Source organism: Gobius niger (genome assembly GCF_951799975.1).
Source record: "Gobius niger genome assembly, chromosome: 2".
Taxonomy (NCBI): Eukaryota; Metazoa; Chordata; class Actinopteri; order Gobiiformes; family Gobiidae; genus Gobius; species Gobius niger.
In genome coordinates this window covers 38967595-38987786 of record NC_136853.1, presented here as the reverse complement: position 1 = coordinate 38987786, position 20192 = coordinate 38967595, and the positions used below count along the sequence as shown (strand labels likewise).

General features: G+C 40.0%; 1 protein-coding gene across 1 annotated transcript in view; it reads right to left on the bottom strand.

Moving 5' to 3' along the window:
• The window catches only part of ccdc146 (coiled-coil domain containing 146), a 107392-nt gene that overhangs the window by 51293 nt on the left and 35907 nt on the right, over nucleotides 1-20192 (bottom strand). The window contains exons 14-18 of the mRNA XM_079552398.1: nucleotides 18043-18131; nucleotides 15663-15827; nucleotides 15429-15504; nucleotides 13332-13480; nucleotides 13023-13251 (exon numbers count right to left, since the gene is read on the bottom strand). Of these exons, the coding sequence (XP_079408524.1) occupies nucleotides 13023-13251; nucleotides 13332-13480; nucleotides 15429-15504; nucleotides 15663-15827; nucleotides 18043-18131 (708 nt within the window). The remainder of the gene's footprint in view (nucleotides 1-13022; nucleotides 13252-13331; nucleotides 13481-15428; nucleotides 15505-15662; nucleotides 15828-18042; nucleotides 18132-20192) is intronic.

Here is a 20192-nt window from a genome sequence, read left to right as displayed (position 1 = left end):
AAACCCTCTGCATGGCTTCATTTATTTCCATCCAAGCTCATGCGAGGCGTGCTGGCTATTAGACGCTAGGAGACAATTTCCTGCTGACAAGACAATAAAGTTTGCTAACTCTAAATGATCAATTCCCTTTCAACTCTTCCACTCTCCTAACAACTTCCCCTCGACATGAACTTGGTCTATAGTGAACTATGAGCTTCCCACTGTACTTCCCTCTCCCGTCTCCCTCACTCATGACAACCCCCAAAACCATTTAAACCATGTGATGGATGGGCGGCAGTGTGTCTCCGTCACTCGTTCTCTCTCCCTTTTCTACTTTTCAATCAATCTTTAGGCGCGTCTTTTGTGGCGCCACTCGCATGCTCTTGTCGGCGTTTCTCCTTTTCTCTGTGTGTGCCGTGAGTTGTTTGTCGTTTTCTTTGTACTCATCCGTCTCCGTGTCAGCCTGTGTGTTCAGCCTGCCCGCGTCTCCGCTCACTTCATCTGACAACCTCAAAGAATGCCTCCTTTCTTGCCTCATGAATGCCATAACACGGGGCAACATCCTGTGCAAGAACAACAATTTGCATAGACTTTGCATAATTTCCAACACACTTATTAGGCGATTTTATAGCTTATTAGAGGCAGGGAATCATAATAAACAGGAATTATGACCTTATTTGTGTAATGTCTTTTAAAGAAAGGTTAAAAAGAGCTCCCCAATTAAAATCCATAAAACAAAGTGGGACCGATTGCGAAAGCGGAAAGGTCAATAAACTGACACAAAAGTCCTCTTCATAATAAGGTTATCCGGGGGTAATTATTGGAGCATGTCAACACGGCAGATGAAGCGTTGCCTTTCTAATCTCCAAAACAAGAATTAATCGCACGGCATCACAAAGGCATGTCATACGCTGGTCTTTTGAAGCTGGAAGCATTAGAAAGTAGTTTGTTGTAAATAGTGGAAGTAGGCGAAATTAGAGTCCAGGTTAAAGAGAGTATACGGAGTTTAAAAATGTCAAAATTATGTATTTTCCTCCCCCTACATGTTCCAACAATGTCCTAAGGTGTAGAAGGAGCCCAGATCTATTCTCCGCAACTGCCTTTAAAATCCTGCACTGTCGCTCAAAAGGTTTTACTTCAAGTCCGAATTGCCGTCATGGACAATCTTTAATATAGAAGGTGCAGTTACACGTATGACCTGAGGTGGCAGTAGTGAGTATACAATGGCGAACTTGCATCTAGCCCCTTTAAAGACAGCGCTGGCAGTTCTCGAATCTTGGGCAAATCATTCAACAGACTTGAAACAAGAAAAAGAAGAGACTGTCACTGAAGAAAAAGTTTTTCACAATTTTAACATTTCAATAGGGTTTGAGTAAATTTGCAGTATTCACATATGTTCTCACAATACTAAGTTTTATATGATATGTACATCCTTTGAGTAAAACAGAAGCGCAGTGCAAAGAGAAAATATTTATATCATCAACAAAATATTTCTACAGCATTGAGTCAATATCAAAGAGTATGAGCTATCAAAGAGACAGTTACACTATTGATCAAAAGTTTTTTTATGTATTATTTTTTCTTTTATTTCAAGACTCTTTGCATTGTAGATTCTCACTGAAGCCATTATGTTGCGTTATGTTGCTGGCTTCAAAAACACATCCAAAGCCCCTTGTTGGATGCTTGTGCTTTTTGAAGACAGACTCTTGTCACCGAGCGTGTTCTGAAGCGTAAGAAGGAGCTCTTGCTTCAAAAATAACTGCCGTTTTGGGGCTAACAAGTCCCTCTTTGCTAGTGCCATATCCTATGGATCTTTAACTATAACCCATGGTCTACGCCAAGATCTCCCCAGTGTTTAAGTCTAGCCCCCACACACTTGAAAAAAGGGGCGATTATTTGTGCCGGTGGACAATGGCTAGTCTAGGTTAGCGCGTTAGCTTGTTACAATCGCTTACAGCTCATTGTTGATGAAATCTGCAATAAACCACAAGCCCGACTCAATGTGTGATAATCTAAAAGGCTGTATTTTGTAGTTTATGTAGTTACTGGCTTTATTGGCGTTTTTAGTGCATAATACTTGTCTTCACAAGATCGATTGGAGCTAGCTGCTAGCTGCGAAGAAACTAGTTAGCTCTGGGTGCTAAAAAATCGGCAACGGCCACTTGTATATGAAACGTGAGCAATAAACTACAAAATCAACAAGCCCAGCTCAGTGTGTGACTGTTGTTAAATGGATGCTTTATCTAGATGGTGGTTTTATTGACTTTATTCATACATATTTCTCGTTTTCATGTGATCGATCAGAGCTTTAGCATGTAGTATTAGCTTTGGGAATGCTCATGCATCATCAAGGCCAAAACACGCAGTGCAGATCCAGCCTCTTTTCGCCACTTTTTTTTACTCCTGGGTGTTTAGGTAAAAGAAACACTGATGTGTGTCTTTGTAAAAGTCCCAGAGCTGCTGTAGCTCACGTCACTGTTGGGAAAAACTCCTGATTGGTCGCCATGAATTGCTCAAAAAAGTTAAACAATCACAACTCTAACGTCGGCCACTTTGGAGGTGCTGCGTCAAAAGCTTCCCATGCACAAAAAACATTCAAAACGCGCCGCACAGGAGGTGCGGAACGCACTGCGGGATCTCTCAATGCTCCCCGAGGCACATCCACCATATATTTTCAATATAAATCTGATGCTTTGGAGGCATTGGCTGTGTTTGGTGTGAACCCGCCACTACTTTCTGAATGAGCACATCTGGAATCATGTTTTAAACAAAAAGAGTTGGAAAAGATTCTTCAAAATAGCTTTTGCTTCGATTACTGCTTCGCACACTTTTGACATTTTCTCAATGAGCGTCACAATGAGTCACTGCAAATGGTTTTCATTTCACAGAATTGTTGAAATTCATTTCAGGTGACTATCTTATGAAGCTCATTGAGAAAATGCCAAGAATAAAGGGTGCCAATTTTGAAGAATTTAAAATATGAAACATATTTTGAGTTATTTCACCCTATTTTGTTTCCTACGTACTGATCTTGTGTTTCTAAACGCAGGCTGTAGACTAGACTTTGGCACTGACAGGGGGCGCTCTGTGGAATTTGAAGCTTCATGCCTGAGGCAGGAAGTGGGATGGTCGTGGGCTGGACAGACACCCATGGTGAATGGCAATGTTATGTACAGCAGTGGTCGCACCCAAAGCTTTTTCCTCCTATGGACTTGAATGCATATTTTCCATGTATCAGGGGTGGTGGGGTGGTGGGCCGGCAGCACATGCTGGTGTTTCGATCACGCTTCTGTGCCGTGCATGGACCAACACTGCTGTTACGCCAGGCCCCATGAGATCAGGCCCCATGAGTTCATTCATAGTTTAATGAATCACACAATGTAAATAGTGTCGAAAATAAAGAAAAGCCAAGACATACATTTTTTTTTCCAAACTTTTGACCAGTATATAGTCTCAACCTCAGGAGCATCACCAACAAACCCAAGCATTATCAGAATAAGTCGAGTGTATGCAGTGCTGCATTTGTAAATTAGTAGTTTCCAGAAACACTTTTGGTCTGAAGTGATGGCTTTGGGGAACAGGCCAAAACAATTGCCGGAACACTCTCATTAAACACCATTATATCAGATCAAATCTTCTTGATTTTAAGTTTTGGAAATGTGAATGTGACCACATTGTGCTGTAGCGAAAATCAGTTACAGAAGCTTGGCCAGAATGTACCCCACTGTGACAACCATGTGTCCAGTGTCTGTAGAAATTTTATGAAAAAAAAAAATCTAATCAGAGGGAAACAATTTAAAAATAGTTTCATTGAAAAATAGTAAGTAAGCATGGTCTTTGGAAAAACACGTAGAGACTGAATTGGCATTGACAACTTAAATATAGTTTCCATGTTATTTTTCATGCTTTGTCGATACAATTGATGATGCCAGTTTAGCTTTTGATATTTTAAATCCACTGTTCAGTGCCGTCACTTCCTATACCATGATACTCGTTGTGCATCAGACACCACGTGCTCCGAGGGGCTGCACATTGATGTCATTGTGATTGAATGGCATTGTATAGTAGTTGCACCGCTGTTATTAATATAGTTGATATAAAATGGCATATTCAATGACATAGATTTGTGTGCCAATGCGCCCGATGATACAACAAACGGGTCGATGCCCGCGCCGAGCGAAGAGACGTTTAACAGGTGAAACTTAATCAATTCACCAGCAAACTTAAGTCCAGATGCCCCAACAACTGTTAGCATCATGTAGTGTTCCCTGGAGCCTGTGCTCACAGCGCAGAGTATAAAAGAAAAGAGAGCCTCAGCTGCAGGGGCAGAGCAGAGAAACTCAGGTTCTGGGGAGCATAAAAAATGTAACTATTACATCAAAAGTTCAGGGGGCAATAACTGACACATATAAAGTAAGCCGAATTCAACAGATTCTCATTTGACCTCCCTCGAATATAGAGCTGTCAAGACCAGATTCACCGTATAACTCAATACAACTTAATACAACTTACAAATATATGTGTGTGTATATGTATGTGAACCTGTATATGTACATATATGTGTGTGTGTATGTTTGTATATGTATGTATGTATATGCATGTGTATATGTGTATATGTAGGCACAAAGAGTTGAATGTTATTCCCTAAATCAGTGGTTCTCAACCTGGGGGTCGGGACCCCCATAGGGGTCGCGAGACAAATTTGGGGGGTCGCCAGATCATTTAGATAAAATATACATATTTTCATTAGCATATAATCTAATGTTTCATTGTAGCATGTGTTTGCTATTGTACCAGAGTGCCATTATTTGTTCGTAGTTTCATGAATTTTATTTGTTTGATTTGCTTGATTTGTTTTTTTTTCTTTGTTTTTTTTTTTATTGTTTTTTTTTACTTTTTGTTTATTGACAAGTCAGAACAACAAGTTACAACAAAGGTCTTTTTTTTTTAAATAAAAAAGACATGAAAAAAAATAAAAATAATAATAATAGTAATAATAATAAAAAAAAATAATAAAAAAAACAAAATAAATAAATAAAATAAAATGCAGTCCTATAAACAACATTATGAGAACTTATCTCCACTATTTAACAATAGCCCGGGTGGGGGGTCACGAACCCCTTTACCTGTTATAATGGGGGTCGCGGCTCCAAAAGGTTGAGAACCACTGCCCTAAATGTGTGTCCGCCTGTCCTTATCTGTCTCTGTAAAGTCTGTCTATACATTGTCACCTGTCTTTTGTCTGTCTTTGTACTCCTACGTTGACTATTAAATACATTTCTTTCCCCAAAAAAAAAGAGAGAAAAAAAAAAGACCAGATTCACATTGGTTTGTCCCTGTGTAAATGTATCTTGCTACATTAAAAAGTAGACGATCTTCAGACAGTCTTCTGATATGGACAGGAAAGACAAACAGTGACTCACTGCCATTGAGACTGTGCTATGCCCGGTTATAAATCTCAAAATCTGTGTAGTGTAACATCTAAAAATAAGCGTGATTCTGTCTGTGAGGCTCATACTGAGCAGGCAGTAGCATTTGGCAGTCGTTAGAGAGCTGTTTGAATAATATTATCACTTCTCTTCATAGTTTCAGCCTGCTCACGTGCCCGAAGTGTTGATGCGCCAGCCACTCATAAACAGGTACTAAATTCACAATCCAATGGCGGTTTATTTCAGAGCAATTAAAATTCCTCTGAGCAAATGAAAGCCTCCGAGTGTATTGAACTTCAATAGTCTCACAGATGGCCCGATCTGTCTTTGTCAAAAATTCCCATCAAAGGGAAGAGGGGACTGTGTCTGCTGTGAACAGATAAACCGGTCACAGATGAATACAGATACACAATATATATGATAAATCGACAGCAAGACAGTGGCACTGTGATTGAATTTTCGCATAGAGAATGAATTTGCAGACTGAATGGAGTTGGCAAGCCTCGCGCGTAAGGGCAGACCCGTGCGATTCACTTTTGGTTGCCCTGGGGAGTGACATGGCAGCGCGTGGAAAAACAACTCATTTGGCAGATGATTTGCAATTTGCACAGAGGAAAAAAGAAAGTCAGAGCGACAGAGTAGATGAGTGGACGGAGAGATGGAGATGGACAGGCACTGATGCACTAATCACAAATGTAAACAGCCTTTCCTCGAAGGATCCAAGAGTTGAGTTAGAAAAAAGAAAAGAAAAGAGCATAAGGGAGGAATTTACTGTACAGACTGTGCAGCCAATTGAACGGTCAATCACACAGAGAGGGCTGTGAGCGAGACATGAGTAGTAATGTGGAAATGGAAAAAGGACACAGAGAGGAGCTTCTAACAAATAGACAAAGTTACTCCTGCTGTAAGAGGACTGTAGGGGAAAATGGGGAAAATGCTAGAGAAAAGGGTTGTGGTGTACTGAATTCCAAAAATAGACTTTCTTTATCTACAATGTTTTATTGGGTCTGTTTTTATTTTTATTTTTTTGCTTTTAGACAGGCTGCAAAATAAATCATAATCAAGCAATTCCAATGTTGTCAAATCAAAGGTTAAAGAGGTAAATAGGTTGCAGTTAAAGTCCACTGCAAACAACATTTTTCATGAGGTCCATATTATGGACAAAACCTGCTCACCCTGAAGTTTAAGGGCCAGATCTTGTGGTGGCGCAAGAAGGGGCGCCGGCTTTTGGTGAATTCTTTTCGGAGTGGCAGAGCTATATGCGCCATTCGCCTCCGCCACTTGTGAGGGGGCGTCACAAGAGGAGGTGACTGCACTGATGGGAACACCATTCATTCATTTCCTCGTTTACTTTGCGCTGCCTTGCGTTCTTTCTTAAGCCTTCGGGTCTCACGGGTCAAACTAAAAACTTTATTTACCCCATCGTGAGCTAAACCAGTGGTTCTCAACCTGGGGGTCGGGAGACAAATTTGGGGGGTCGCCAGATCATGTAGATAAAATATACATATTTTTATTAGCATATAACATAATATTTTATCGCAGCAGTGCCATTATTTGTTCGGAATTTGAATTTTATTTTATCCATTGTTTTTTTTAAAGGGGCTAGAGGCAAGTTAGCCATTTTATACTCACTACTGCCACCTCAGGTATATACGTGTAACTGCACTTTTTATATTAAAGGAATAGGCCACCGTTTTTACATACTAAGATATGTTCTTACCTCACTTTAGACGTGTTAATATATCCCCGTCTGGTCTTTGTCCGTGCGCTCTGCCAGGCAAACGGAGCACATACGCAGCCTCTCCCACATGTCACATAGCTCCGAAAAAGCTCACGATAGAAGCTACCAAGCTCTTCCACGTGTTCCCTATTTAAATAAAGTTACGTGAAGTGTTTTCATGCGAAGTATATTTACACAGAAATGTAACGTGTCGATTTTATAAGCAAATAAAAAGGGGGACTATATTGTGAGGCGTAATGATACGAGGAGCACAGCGTCCGCGTAGTAACTCCTAAAGACTTCCCCCCGCTCACTTCCGTCAATAACCTTTAGGAGTTACTGCGCGGACGCTGTGCTCCTCGTATCATTACGCCTCACAATATAGTCCCCCTTTTTATTTGCTTATAAAATCGACATGTTACATTTCTGTGTAAATATACTTCGCATGAAAACACTTCACGTAACTTTATTTAAATAGGGAACACGTGGAAGAGCTTGGTAGCTTCTATCGTGAGCTTTTTCGGAGCTATGTGACATGTGGGAGAGGCTGCGTATGTGCTCCGTTTACGTGACAGAGCGCACGGACAAAGACCAGACGGGGATATATTAACTCGACTAAAGTGAGGTAAGAACATATTTTAGTATGTAAAAACGGTGGCCTATTCCTTTAAGCTTGTGCGGCACTTCTGACCCGAAGTATCATCTTTCTACACATTAGGACATTGTTGGAACATGTATGGGGAGGGAAATACTTAATTTTAACATTTTTAAACACCGTATAGTCCCTTTAAGAATTATTATTATTAGTTTTTACTTTATTTATGAATTTTACAATTATGCAAAACCATAAACAGACAAAGTATAACTTTAATCAAAACACACTCTACCCCTTACCTAAACCCACTGTACCTGCCCAATTAGTCAAAGAGGAAAATTAAAAAAATCAATCAATCAATAAAGGGAGGGAGAACATTGAATAAGAGTGGTAGTTGCAAAGAGACAAGTAGCACAGTAAGAAAGAATAAAAATCTTAGCCCGAAACATTCTGAACAGAAATATTCTCAACATAATGTAGAAAGGGGTTCCAAATTCTTGAGAATTTGAGAACCACCTGCACATTTAAGAAAGTTCATCACATCTTTAAGAATTATGTCAGCTAATGTTCAAATTTCTCATGGTGTGACTCGGGCGGGGGTCACGAACCCCTTTAACTGTTATAATCGGGGTCGCGGCTCCAAAAGGTTGAGAACCACTGAGCTAAACAATGTTCACGTCTGGAGAGAAAAACATCGGCCCCTATGTCTCTAAAAACATATTCTGAAATGCATGTGATTCTTTTATGGGTTTACCAGGTCACATTTCAGTCTGCTCTCAAACTAAACTGAATCTGGAATAAAAATGCAAAAGTATTCATATTACTTTGAAGAAGAATCTTTTTCTTTTTTTTTTTTTTTTTAAATTGGACAGATAATTTTGATTTTTTCAAATAATTTTCATGGCTAATCAAACACTGACATAGCGGATTACAAGAGCAAAACAGCTGATGCATGTACTGTATGTAATGTGTAATTATTCCCTGTGTACCGGCACTTACAGACTCATGGTACATACAAGAGAGTCATCATTAGTGCTCCCTCGTTATGGTAAGATAAGGTAAGGTAAGGTATACTTCATTGTGTCCTTCGATGCTGCTCGGGCAAACCGTAAAGAACAGTGGCCGCACCCGGGGACCCATCTCCAGATGTACCAGGCTGATGGTCAGAATCCCCTCCTGGAGGATTCACTGATTACACATGTTTTTAGTGGTAGGGGAAACCTACCCTGAGGAAACCTACGCAGACACGGGGAGAACATGCAAACTTGAATCTGGGACCTTCTTGCCGTGAAGCAACAAGTGCTAACCGCTGTGCTTACCGTGCCGCCTGCCCCGTCTACCACTTCATCACTCGCTACTTATTCCCTCTGAGAATTCATCACCTGTAATCTTTTGCATATTTGAGAGAAACAATAAATAAATAAATAAATAACAGTGAGTTAACTATTGCCCAAATGGTGAACTTACACACACTAGTTTTTTTGGAGTAATAGTACTTGTGGAGACTCCATGAAAGCATAGAGTGTGAGTTGGCAGATAAAAAACTTAATTCAATCACTCACCATGACATCTACTGTATATCAGCATATTTTCCAAAGGGGAAGATGAAGTAAAAGAGTTGTACTTTTTTATCCTGCTTTAAATGGAAATTTGTTTTCTCGGGACATTGAACTAAATGCATGGGGGCAACACTTTAAATCAAATGATTACCTGTCAATATTTGTGTATGATCAGACATAGGCCTACTACACTTATAATGCATCAGTACTGATCAAGAGAAAATATAAAATTAATTCTCTTTTCACTGGCATAAGTTGACTTTAGACATGAAATTATTAACTTTAGTCACAAAGAAGTAAATTAATGAGATAAATACCTCTTCATGAGGACCAGTATTGATCTTTGTATTTTAGAATAGTATAGAAATAAGAATTTTCCCCTGAACTGGAGGATGTCTAGTTTGCCTGCAGATATAGCCTCTTAATATGTGTCCTTGGAACTTGTGGGCATCCAACCCTACATCCACCCGCTATATCTCTGTATTCATGCCAGCACAAAAGGACAAGGACAGTACAACTCGCCTCGCACAGTAAATCTATGTGGGTACAGCATGCACCACTTAGGCCTATTGTTGCAAACTACCAACACCAGAAGTCAGACAGATGGAGGGAAAATAACTTTTTCAAAGCCGCACATGGAGCAGTCACTCCCAGCACTGACTTTGTCCAAAGACTTCGATGAGACAGGTCTGGTCCAGATACTAGTCTGATCCAAAACCTCCGCACACCCAATCCCCAGACAGCATTACTGGCAGACAACCTCGCTGTGTGCTCAAAAATGTCTCCATTCTTTTCTCTGCATCTGTCACATTGCATTGCAAAACTGTCTGTTTATGGTTATATTTATTTCTGTGCGACATGGTTTGAAGTGAAGTTAGGTTTGAGTTTGTCCCTGTTGAATTGAATCTTGTTATCTCAGAAGATAGTTGAAGCAGTCTGTTTCTTGCTTGAATAGAGTCAGTTCACCTCAAGAAAATAGCAGAAAATGAGGCTTAGAAATTGGCTGCTTTTGATGAGTGATCAAAGCTTGCTTACAGACATAACAGTGTAGCAACCTCAAAAACATTCCCTTTAAATTTAGCAGCTTTGGATGTGTAGGTTATGTACTGCCAGTTTTTTCAGCCAGAGGGAAATGTTCGTATCGCTGCTAAACAGAAATGTTTTAAACAAAATGTAAAGCACATACCTGCATTCTCAAGTAATGTTTTAGGAAATAACAAAAGTTTCTCTGGCTCTGAGCATAACCCTTTACGCTTGCACTCATTCTCTGAACCATAAGGCCATTTGGCATTTAACGGATTAGTCAAAGCATTAACAACGATATAACAACTAATGCTTCGCATTATTGGAAACCTTTGCCGGCCCAGGGTTAAAATGTCCTCTAACAGTAACATATATCCATCTTTTTCTGCTCTATGTGGGGTCAAGTCAGAGAAGCAGCAGTCTGAGCAGATATGTCCAGACTTCCCGCATCACGCAAACTTCACTCCATACTACACTCCAGCACTTCCGGTCAGATCCTTGCTGTTTTCAAGCCAGATGAGAGACGTAGACTTTCGAGCATGTCCTTAGTCTTCTCAATGGGACGTGCCCAGACCGGAGGAGGCATTTGAAACAAATGTCTGAGCAGCAGCTCGGTGGTGAGAGTAGAAACATAGATTGACCAGTAAACCAAGAGCTTTGACATACGACTCGGACAGCACACGAGGACTGGTTGCACAAACTCTCATAAATCAAAAACATGTACAATAGGTTAATCCTCCAGCCAGGTGATTCTGACCATCAGCCTGGCTTGACATCTGAAGATGGGTCCTCGGCGCTGCACAGCAGTCGCCCATTGTTCCGAGTAGCATTGAAGGATGGGTCAAATGCAGAGGACAAATTATATAAAGTATATCTTACACCTTCATTTGTTTTATTGGTTTCTATTTATTGTCATATCAACCATTATCTGGTGTCCAGGTAAAAACAGGTACCCCAGTTTTAAACCCTGCAGCACCCCATGGAGGGTATAGAGCTGGTCGAATGTTTCTGGACCATCACGAAAACCACATTACTACTCCTAGATCCAAGACACAACTAACAGGAAATTTATTCACTTGTTTGTTTGTTTTAGGAGTCCTTTTCTTTTTTTTTTAGTTCTTCTAGCCGAATCAGAGGGTGGGAAAAGAAGCATTGTTGTTTTCTGCAAAACACTTTTGATATTGAGTTATGCGAAATAAACATCTTGTCTTTCTCTTTGGGACTGACATCAAGATGAACACACTGGAGTGCAACGCCCCGGACCTAAGTGCGCCACGTCAACTCTCATTCCCTCAGACATCTATGCAGTGAATTCAAATGATAAATCACATAAAAGTTGGAAATGACTGCAGAGAAACTACAGGGACGCTCATGGTTGGACTATAGCCTGCAGCACTTTTGGACAAAACCGCTTGCTGTTGCGCATACAAAAGTTACACACAATCTGTTAGGGTACTCTAAAACTTTGTCTTAATTGTTGTGCACAGACGTATACATTTGATCAGCAGGAGGCCCTGATTAACAGCTCTAAATAGTGTTGACAGTTTATCTTATCTTAACATCATTTTGAGCCTGTCATGGAGAGAGACACTGTGGACGACACGTAAACAGTCTCTAAAGCAGCACTGCGACCATTTTTTTCCGTTGCCCATCTATATCCTTGTTCTAAGAAAATCATTAACGCTATATGAAGACCACTTCGATGAGTGCTCGATCCTATTGATACAGACGGCATCTCTGGAATCGCCCATATATGGTCATGTATGAAAACAGCTAAGGGGGAAAACAATTTGGAGAAAAATCTAAACTTTCTCAAATGCTGAATTATGAATAAATCTACTAAATAAAGTTACAAAGACATGGAGAGGAGCAAAGTGGTTCAACAGCCCGTAATTACATAAATAAAGGAGAATGCTAACACAATACTTCATGTTAGCATTGTCCTAATGTTAGCGCTAGCTACGACTGCCATTTTTTCCGTTTCTGCTGAACAATCTGCTGTGAATAAACATCTATATGGACCCGATTTAGACTTGACTTCAATTGTATGTGATAAAGAAGTTTATATTTGGCCAGAAAATGGCTAAAAAGAGTGAAAAATTGTGTTTCCCAAAAGATTCCGTTTTCCCCCTAGGCGAGGCCACACCCCTTCTATGAAGCAATGCCGTCTGTATAGATTAGTGCCATCATATTTTGTATTTCAGTAAAAGCTTTGTAGAAGAGTTTTTTTTGTCAAGTGGTCAGTTTTAAGGATTGAGATTTGTCAATAAAAGAACCAAAATCATATACTTTGATTTTATAACTCTGGAAAACACTATACTTCTCAAATCAGCACACGCTAGTTTCTAAATGTGGCTTTTGAGAAGCCATCACATTCACTACGACAGGAACAAGAGATGTAACATTCATATGTGTCTTTTCGCAGCAAAATGAAAATGGCAAATGAAAGAAGGGGGTGTTTTGCCGACCGCCGCTGTGTCACTGTTTACCCAGCAAAACTGAGCAGATTTTAATGAAGGATTTCCACCCAACACAGTGACTGGAGTTAAAGAAAATCACTACCTAAAGTGCAGACACATCGTTACGCCCACAACTTTTACAAGTAATTACAGTGCCGGCCTGAAAGTTTGTAGATGGTACTTTTGAGCAGAGGAGGTTGGTGATGCTGTTATGGGGAGCCTTATGTGATGTGAATATTTACTATGATACTCTCTCACCTGTATCTGCAGCAAGGTAATCTCCTCCTCCATCTGTTTCGTAAGAGGCACCTCCTTAAGCCGGAGCTCCAGCAAACGCTTCTCCTCCTTGATTTGGAGCTGCAAGTCCATCATCTCCTTCTCCAGTGTCTCTACAGCCATGCTCCCTTTGTTAATGTCCGCCTCTTGAACATTAACCTTTTCATAGTAGCCCAGCAGCACCTCGTCATGTTCCAGCAGCTGAATGCCCCTGAGGAACAAGGCATATTTATTACACGACAATCAGCAATTACTCGGTTGGAGGTAATTACAAACAGCAATTTGGCATACAGTGAATTGCGGCGCAGTACGACTAATTCATGACTCTTGCTTAGATCCAAAAGTGCATTCTCCTGTTGGTTGATCATTTGTGTGAGCTTCACCAATTCCAGCTTGTTGTCCTCAAACTCCTGATTGATTTGCTGGAGCTTCCAGGAAACCTAAAACATATCATATAAATATATATATATATATATATATAGGGCTATACAAATTTCATTACAATTGAATGATAAATGCTAATAAAGTCTTCCAATGTGTAAACTCTTTAGCTATGTCATTTACAGCACAACAACATGTTCTGAATAGCATGTGATTCTATTTTTGTATTTTTGTCTGAAAAAGCTATTGTTTCTCAAAACCATGCACTCATGGTCTGCGGAATCTGACATTGCAAAGTCTACCAATTATTTTAGTGTAGCTCTAACTCAGATAAATGAGCACTACTGTACACATACTGTTTTCTGTTCAATACAATGGTTATATACTACAGCTGCACAAAGCAAAATATACAAGGCACAAACGTCGAATAACTAGAGAAAGTGGAACGCTAACACTGTTAAAGCGTGCCCAACCAAAAAGCTTTGATTACAGCACGCATTTGCTGAGGCAGTGTTTCAATAAGGTTCTGCAATGTCAAAAAAATCCGAGCTCTTGTATTGATGATGGGACCACTGTGTAAAGCCTTCACATCCCAAATATTGTCATTGGGGATAAGATCTGGACTCTGTGGTGGATAATGTGTGAAAATGATGTCTCCCTGAATCACTCTTTCACAATGTGAGTCTGATGAATCCGTTAGCATCTTGGAATATGCCCGTGCCATAAGGGAAGAAGAAATCTAAGGATGGAGTAACATGGTCATTCAGCTCATCTCATTCTTTGGGCACATAATGTTGTTGAACCTAGATTTAACCTAGATTGCTTTTAAGCTAGATTGCAAGTTGGCCATTTTATACTCACTACTGCCACCTCAAGCCATACGTGAAACTGCACCTTCTATATTAAAGGGATATTTCAGGATTTTTGACATAGGGCCTCATTTCTTAGTTATCCACAGTGTTGCTGATTTCTGGAGATGCTTTTTTTTTTGTAATTCATGCAGTTCTTGTATTAGAAGAGTTTCGTGGCGCTAGGCTAGTGCAAGGCTAGCACATTTCTACGGTATCAGCTAGCCTGCATTAAAAACACTCCACAGTACCCCTGAGGCAAATCACTTATAACGCCAGACTAACGATATAAATGTCTGTGTCGATAGAATAATTTTTGGAATATAACTGACCTTGCATCACATTAACGATCGCATTTTGAGGGACTATTTTCTAGCAGATCACTCCACCGCTGCGTAGCTTAAACAACCACAAAGCTGATGCTGCTCAAATATACGTTCTTTTAGATGCAAAATGGTTGAAATTATTCTATCGACACAGACATTTATATGGTTAGTCTGGTCTTATAAGTGATTTGCCTCAGGTGCACTGTGGAGCAGGTCAGACTGTTTTTAAAGCAGGCTAGCTGATACTGTAGAAATGCGCTAGTCTTGCACTAGCCTAGCGCCACGAAACTCTGCATGAATTACAAAAAAATATCTCCAGAAATCAGCAACACTCTGGATAACTAGGAAATGAGGCCCTATGTCAAAAATCCTGAAATATCTCTTTAAGCCCGACATGGCTGAAACATGTAAGGGGAGGAAAATCCATGATTTTACATTTTTTAAACTCCATAGAGTCCCTCTAAATCCAGGTGGTGAATCATTTTCTTTGATCAGGCAGTGCAGAATTCCTATTGCTTTAACAAAGGCCACTGTCGTGAACAAAAATGGTCGCCAATGAGTTACAAATATGATGATTATTACACAGGTAATCTCATCAACGTTAATCAGAGTTTCAAAATCAGCTAGAAAAATTGCCTTAATTGTGCATGAAATTACTTGCATATTTATTTGCTCATGCGCTGACCCTCAGCAACGCTTAGTCAAGGAAATAATGCAAAATGATGAACAACAAATAATACAGGAGGTAATATTATTGAAGAAAGTTTCTGCATAACTTCACCATTATTCACACACAAGACTTTATTTACAAAAGTACTCAATGCTTATTGTACCTTTGAGATGTCATTGCGTAACCTTTCTCTCACTTTGCAGCTGTGGGAAATCTTCATGCGTTCTTTTGTAACTAACCTGACAAAACCAAAGGAACATTTTAGAAAATCAGAAAGCAAAAACAAACAGTCATTTTGGCAAGGCCGATTTGTCATTCTTCATCAACATCTTTTCGAAGCTCATTTTGAAGTTCGTGTTTATTTGAACCGAAATCAAACCGCACATGAGGCACACACCTGTCTTTGCTGATGACGATTGTGCGCTGAATCTCGGTCTCGTTTTCCAGGACCGCAAACTGCTCCTTCAGCTCCGTGCTTGTTTGTGAAGTCGCCTGCTTCAGCTTGATGTACTTATTTCTCTCCTCCGTCACCATATCACACAAAATACTGTACTGAGACATTCTAAATCAAAGAAAAGTAAAGCAAAGTACACAACATGTCATTAGCACTTGTACCGGTGAGACAATTAGAAGTGTGAAGTCACATACTGGTCTATACTTAAACCTGAAATCAAATCAGTTGAAAGTGTGGCAAAGAAATGCATAAGAAGGTGCCAAGCTTCGGTTTTAAGGAATAAACTCCCAGCTCACGTTAAAGAAGCAGATACAGTCCCTACATTTAAAACTCGGCTCAAAACGTACCTCTTCGACTCAGCTTCTGATCAGGTCAGTTAGGTAAAGCTCTAAACCCACAGCCTGAAGTAAAGCTGCCTTAGGAGAAACACTGCTGTGGGACGTACAATACACTGAGCGCTATCCTAGTGCTTCTTACTGCAGACTTTGTCTTATTACGATACAATTTGTCTTTTTATATGAAGTCTGTTCATTACTATTCACATGGTGTCCCCTGTCCCACTGCCCCTCGGGAGTGCCTGTCTAGATGGGATTGGACAAGAGAAACTGAAACTCCAACAAGGACTGGACGTTCTGCGATCTCGGGCCGTTTGCTGAGGGACTCCCATTGGCCGTGGGTCTCTATAGCCTGTCCGTCCATGGGAGTGGATCTCTCCTTTGTTAGTGAAGTCACAACGGGGTCCGAGAGGATGGATGAAAAATGGGCAGGACCCAGAGACATGAACTCGAGACATTGCGCTAGTCCTATCATTCAAGTCTGTCTATGCTTCCACAGAAGAGGGATGAATACCCTCTCAGAGCGTCTTACTGACACGCAAGCAAAACATTCAGTGGCTGAGAGTGGGCGCCTGAGCACCACAGTCAAGGCTATGACAGAGATAGTATGACTTTACAGCTTGACCCAATATGATAAATAGCGACTTAATGTTATCCTCTAAAATCCCTCTGTGGTTCTGCCTGAGGTTTCTCCTTTTTCCCACTGGGTTTTTGAGTTTGTCCTCGCCGTCCTGGAGGGCCTAAGGACGGGGACACCCAAGCCTCTTGTCGCCACCTGTTGCCGGCGCTTATTTGGACATTATGTTCGCCTGGATAGTCAATTCACCTGAACTTTACATTGTCTCATTTACTTTTCTGTTTTTTTGCCTTAATGTTTAGTGCAGCCCTATGAGGCAAGTCTGTTGTGATATTGGGCTATACAAAACCATTGATTGATTGATTGATTGATTGATTGATTGATTGATTGATTGATTGATTGATTGATTGATGGAAGGAACCATTTCTACCAACAAAGCAAACAAAAATGTTGATATAGGGATAGTTGATATTAAAATCAACTGACTTTTAGAGAAAAAAATGTTTGCAATGGGTTCTATTTATGTCCTACAATTTGTGGTCAGAATATCAGATGAAAGGCAATTAACTGTTTTTTTTTGTTAGGGAGTGGATCTTAAAAAAGCCATATTAAGACAAGGCAAGGCAACTTTATTTATACATGCATTTTGTACACAAGGCAACTCGATATTAACAACTGCTCCTTTTCTGACAAACATTTAACTTAAAGGAACAGGCCACCATTTTTCCATAGTGAGATATGTTCTTACCTACCTTACCTGTCTGGTCTTTGTGCCTTTGTGGAAGAGCGTGGTCGCTTCCTACGTCACCCCCGTTTGGAGCTATAGGAATATACTGGGAGAGGCCAAATGCTAACAACATCTTAGGTCGTTTTGCGTGACTTAGGGCACGCACAAAGACCAGACAGTTACGCATCAACTCGTCCAAGCTCAGGTAAGAACATATCTCAGTATGGAAAAACAGCGGCCTGTTCCTTTTATGTCAGTTTTTGTTTCATGCAGGTAGGATCAGTCATTTCAAAAAGCAAGGTAAAAAGTAAAAGCAAAGGCCAGTTTTTCCATAAAATTCCCACTCGTCCTCCACCAAAGCTTTAAACTTTGGGCTCTTTTGATAGCTATGGGACAACCAATTAAAAAACACGGCCAATTGTCACGCGTGCATTACATTCTTGCCGCAGTCAGTCTACTATCTAAACGCGAGGTTCCAGACACATTAGGCTAGGTTTGAACACTGAAGTATGACCAATTAACGAGACAAGGTTTCCTGCCCAGACAACATTTGCAGATTAAATGTTCCCCCAGGTGGTACACGCACAGATGTGACAGAGACCAAGGAAACGACATGAGGATTGATGATTAGCAAACCTGAAAATGGGCCGAGCAAAGATGGAGAGGAAAAAAAAAGAAAGGCACCTTTTTTGGAGCATAGCGTTGAGCTTGTTGTGGTCCAGGATGATAAGTTCTTTTTCCTTCAATTCCTGTTCGATGTGATGCCTCATTTGCTGTGGACAGATTTGCATATGGCACCGTCAGATGTTTTGCAAATGAAATAAACATGTTCTGACAGGAAGCATTGACTGCGTTTCAACAGTTGAATATTTCTACATTATGCAGGCAAGTAAAAAAGAGTGTAATTAAAGGAATAGGCCACCTTTAACTAATCGTATACAGCAAGTGGAATACATATTGGAAGCATCATCATTTGTAAATATATTTCTGCTAATGACATGATTTTTTTTTACCAATTATGTCACCAGAATAATATACACATGTAAAGAAATCAATTCACAAATGTCAAATGTTGAGTAATAATAATGTGATATGACGCAGAAAGTTAGTAATGAACAGCACATTTATGAAAACCCTTTGTTCCGAGGTGTTTGTGAGTCAAGAATGTGTCACACTCTGAGTCAAGGATTTCTCTCGAACAACCCACTTCCTGTAAACTATTACATTTACTCTTATTTGTACACTTGTGAGATTGCTTTTTCCTTGCGTAGTATACGCTTGCTAAGTGATGAGGTCATCGCTCTACTTCCAGGTCCAATGGAGCTTTAGCCCTAAATTTTGTTGTAATGTCTCCTATTGTTCTATTGTTTTAGTCTTCTTTTTTAGTCTTCTTTTTTCTGGCGTCCTTTATCGTCTTGCTGTTGTCCCTTTGTGGCTACGCGTTATCTGTCTCCTCTGTATGCTTGCTTTTGTTTTCTTTTACCCCTTGCTGTCCTTTACTTGTGTTTGTTTTATTTTTGTGGTGTTGTTATTGCCCCCACGGCATAATAATGTCTACATGCACAGATACAAACAAAAAAAAGGAGCTTTAGCCCTACTCAGTATGATGGGATTTAGCTGATTTTAACTTGCTATAGAGCCGGCTCATTTCAAACATCTGATCGCAAAGAAATATTACATTTACTCTGGATTTTCATTAGTAATGCGTTTCTGGCAAATATTTTTTTCCATACACCATGAAGGCCAATGTATATAAATATATTCATTTTACCTGGAGAAATGGTGAGCTATTATTGCCTTTCATCTGTTGTTATTTCAGATAAAGTTGCGTTTGTTGTGTTGTGTTTATCTATCGAATCCTCAACAGGATATTATTGCATTAATATATATACTGAGCAAATGTAGATGGAGAAGAAGTAAAATGCTATCTAGTCCTAATGCCAAAGCCCAGACTCATTCTCTGCAGATACAAAGGAGAGTAAAGCAGTATAAATTAAGCTAAAAACAATAACTGCCAGCTTTTAGCCAGACAAGATTTGTACTGGATGCAATTTGAACAGTGAAATAATTAGAAATGTAGTCATTAAAAGATAAAACAAAGTTGATTTTGCACGATAGCTCCCCTTTAAAGGAATAGGTCACCTTTTTTGCATACAGAGATATGTTCTTACCTGAGCTTAGACGAGTTGATGCATAACTGTCTGATCAAACGGTGGTGAAGTTAGAAGCGACCAAGCTCTTCCACATTTCCTCTATTTAAATATGGTTACGCGAGTGGTTACACGATACAATTTTGTGTAAGTAAACATGGATCGTGTAACTACTCAAATAACCATATTTAAATAGGGGAAACGTGGAAGACCTTTGACCCCATAGAGCAGTGGTTCCCAACGTTTTTCGTCTTTCGTACCCCTTTGGCCTTTCAGTGGTCAACCGTGTACCCCCTACCTCAAGGGTGTTACAGTTTATTTAGAAAGTAATTACTTAAAAGTGGTATTTGTAAGAAAAAGGACAATGCTGCAGTCAAAATAAACTTAAAATTCTCCCAAAGCAACACATTTTAATGAAAAATATAGCTTTTCCTGTAAACAATTATGTTACATGTTCCCCTTTTTTCAATCTGAAATAGTTCCAAGTACCCCCTGCTAAGTCCTTGAGTCCCCGTACCCCTGGTTGGGAAACACTGCCATAGAGGAGCAGAGGAGAGGCTAAACGCTACCAACATCTTTGGTATTTTTGCGAGACTGAGCGCACGCATAAAGAGCAGACAGGTACACATCAACTCGTCTAAACTCAGGTAAGAACTTATCTCAGTATGGAAAAAACGGTGGCCT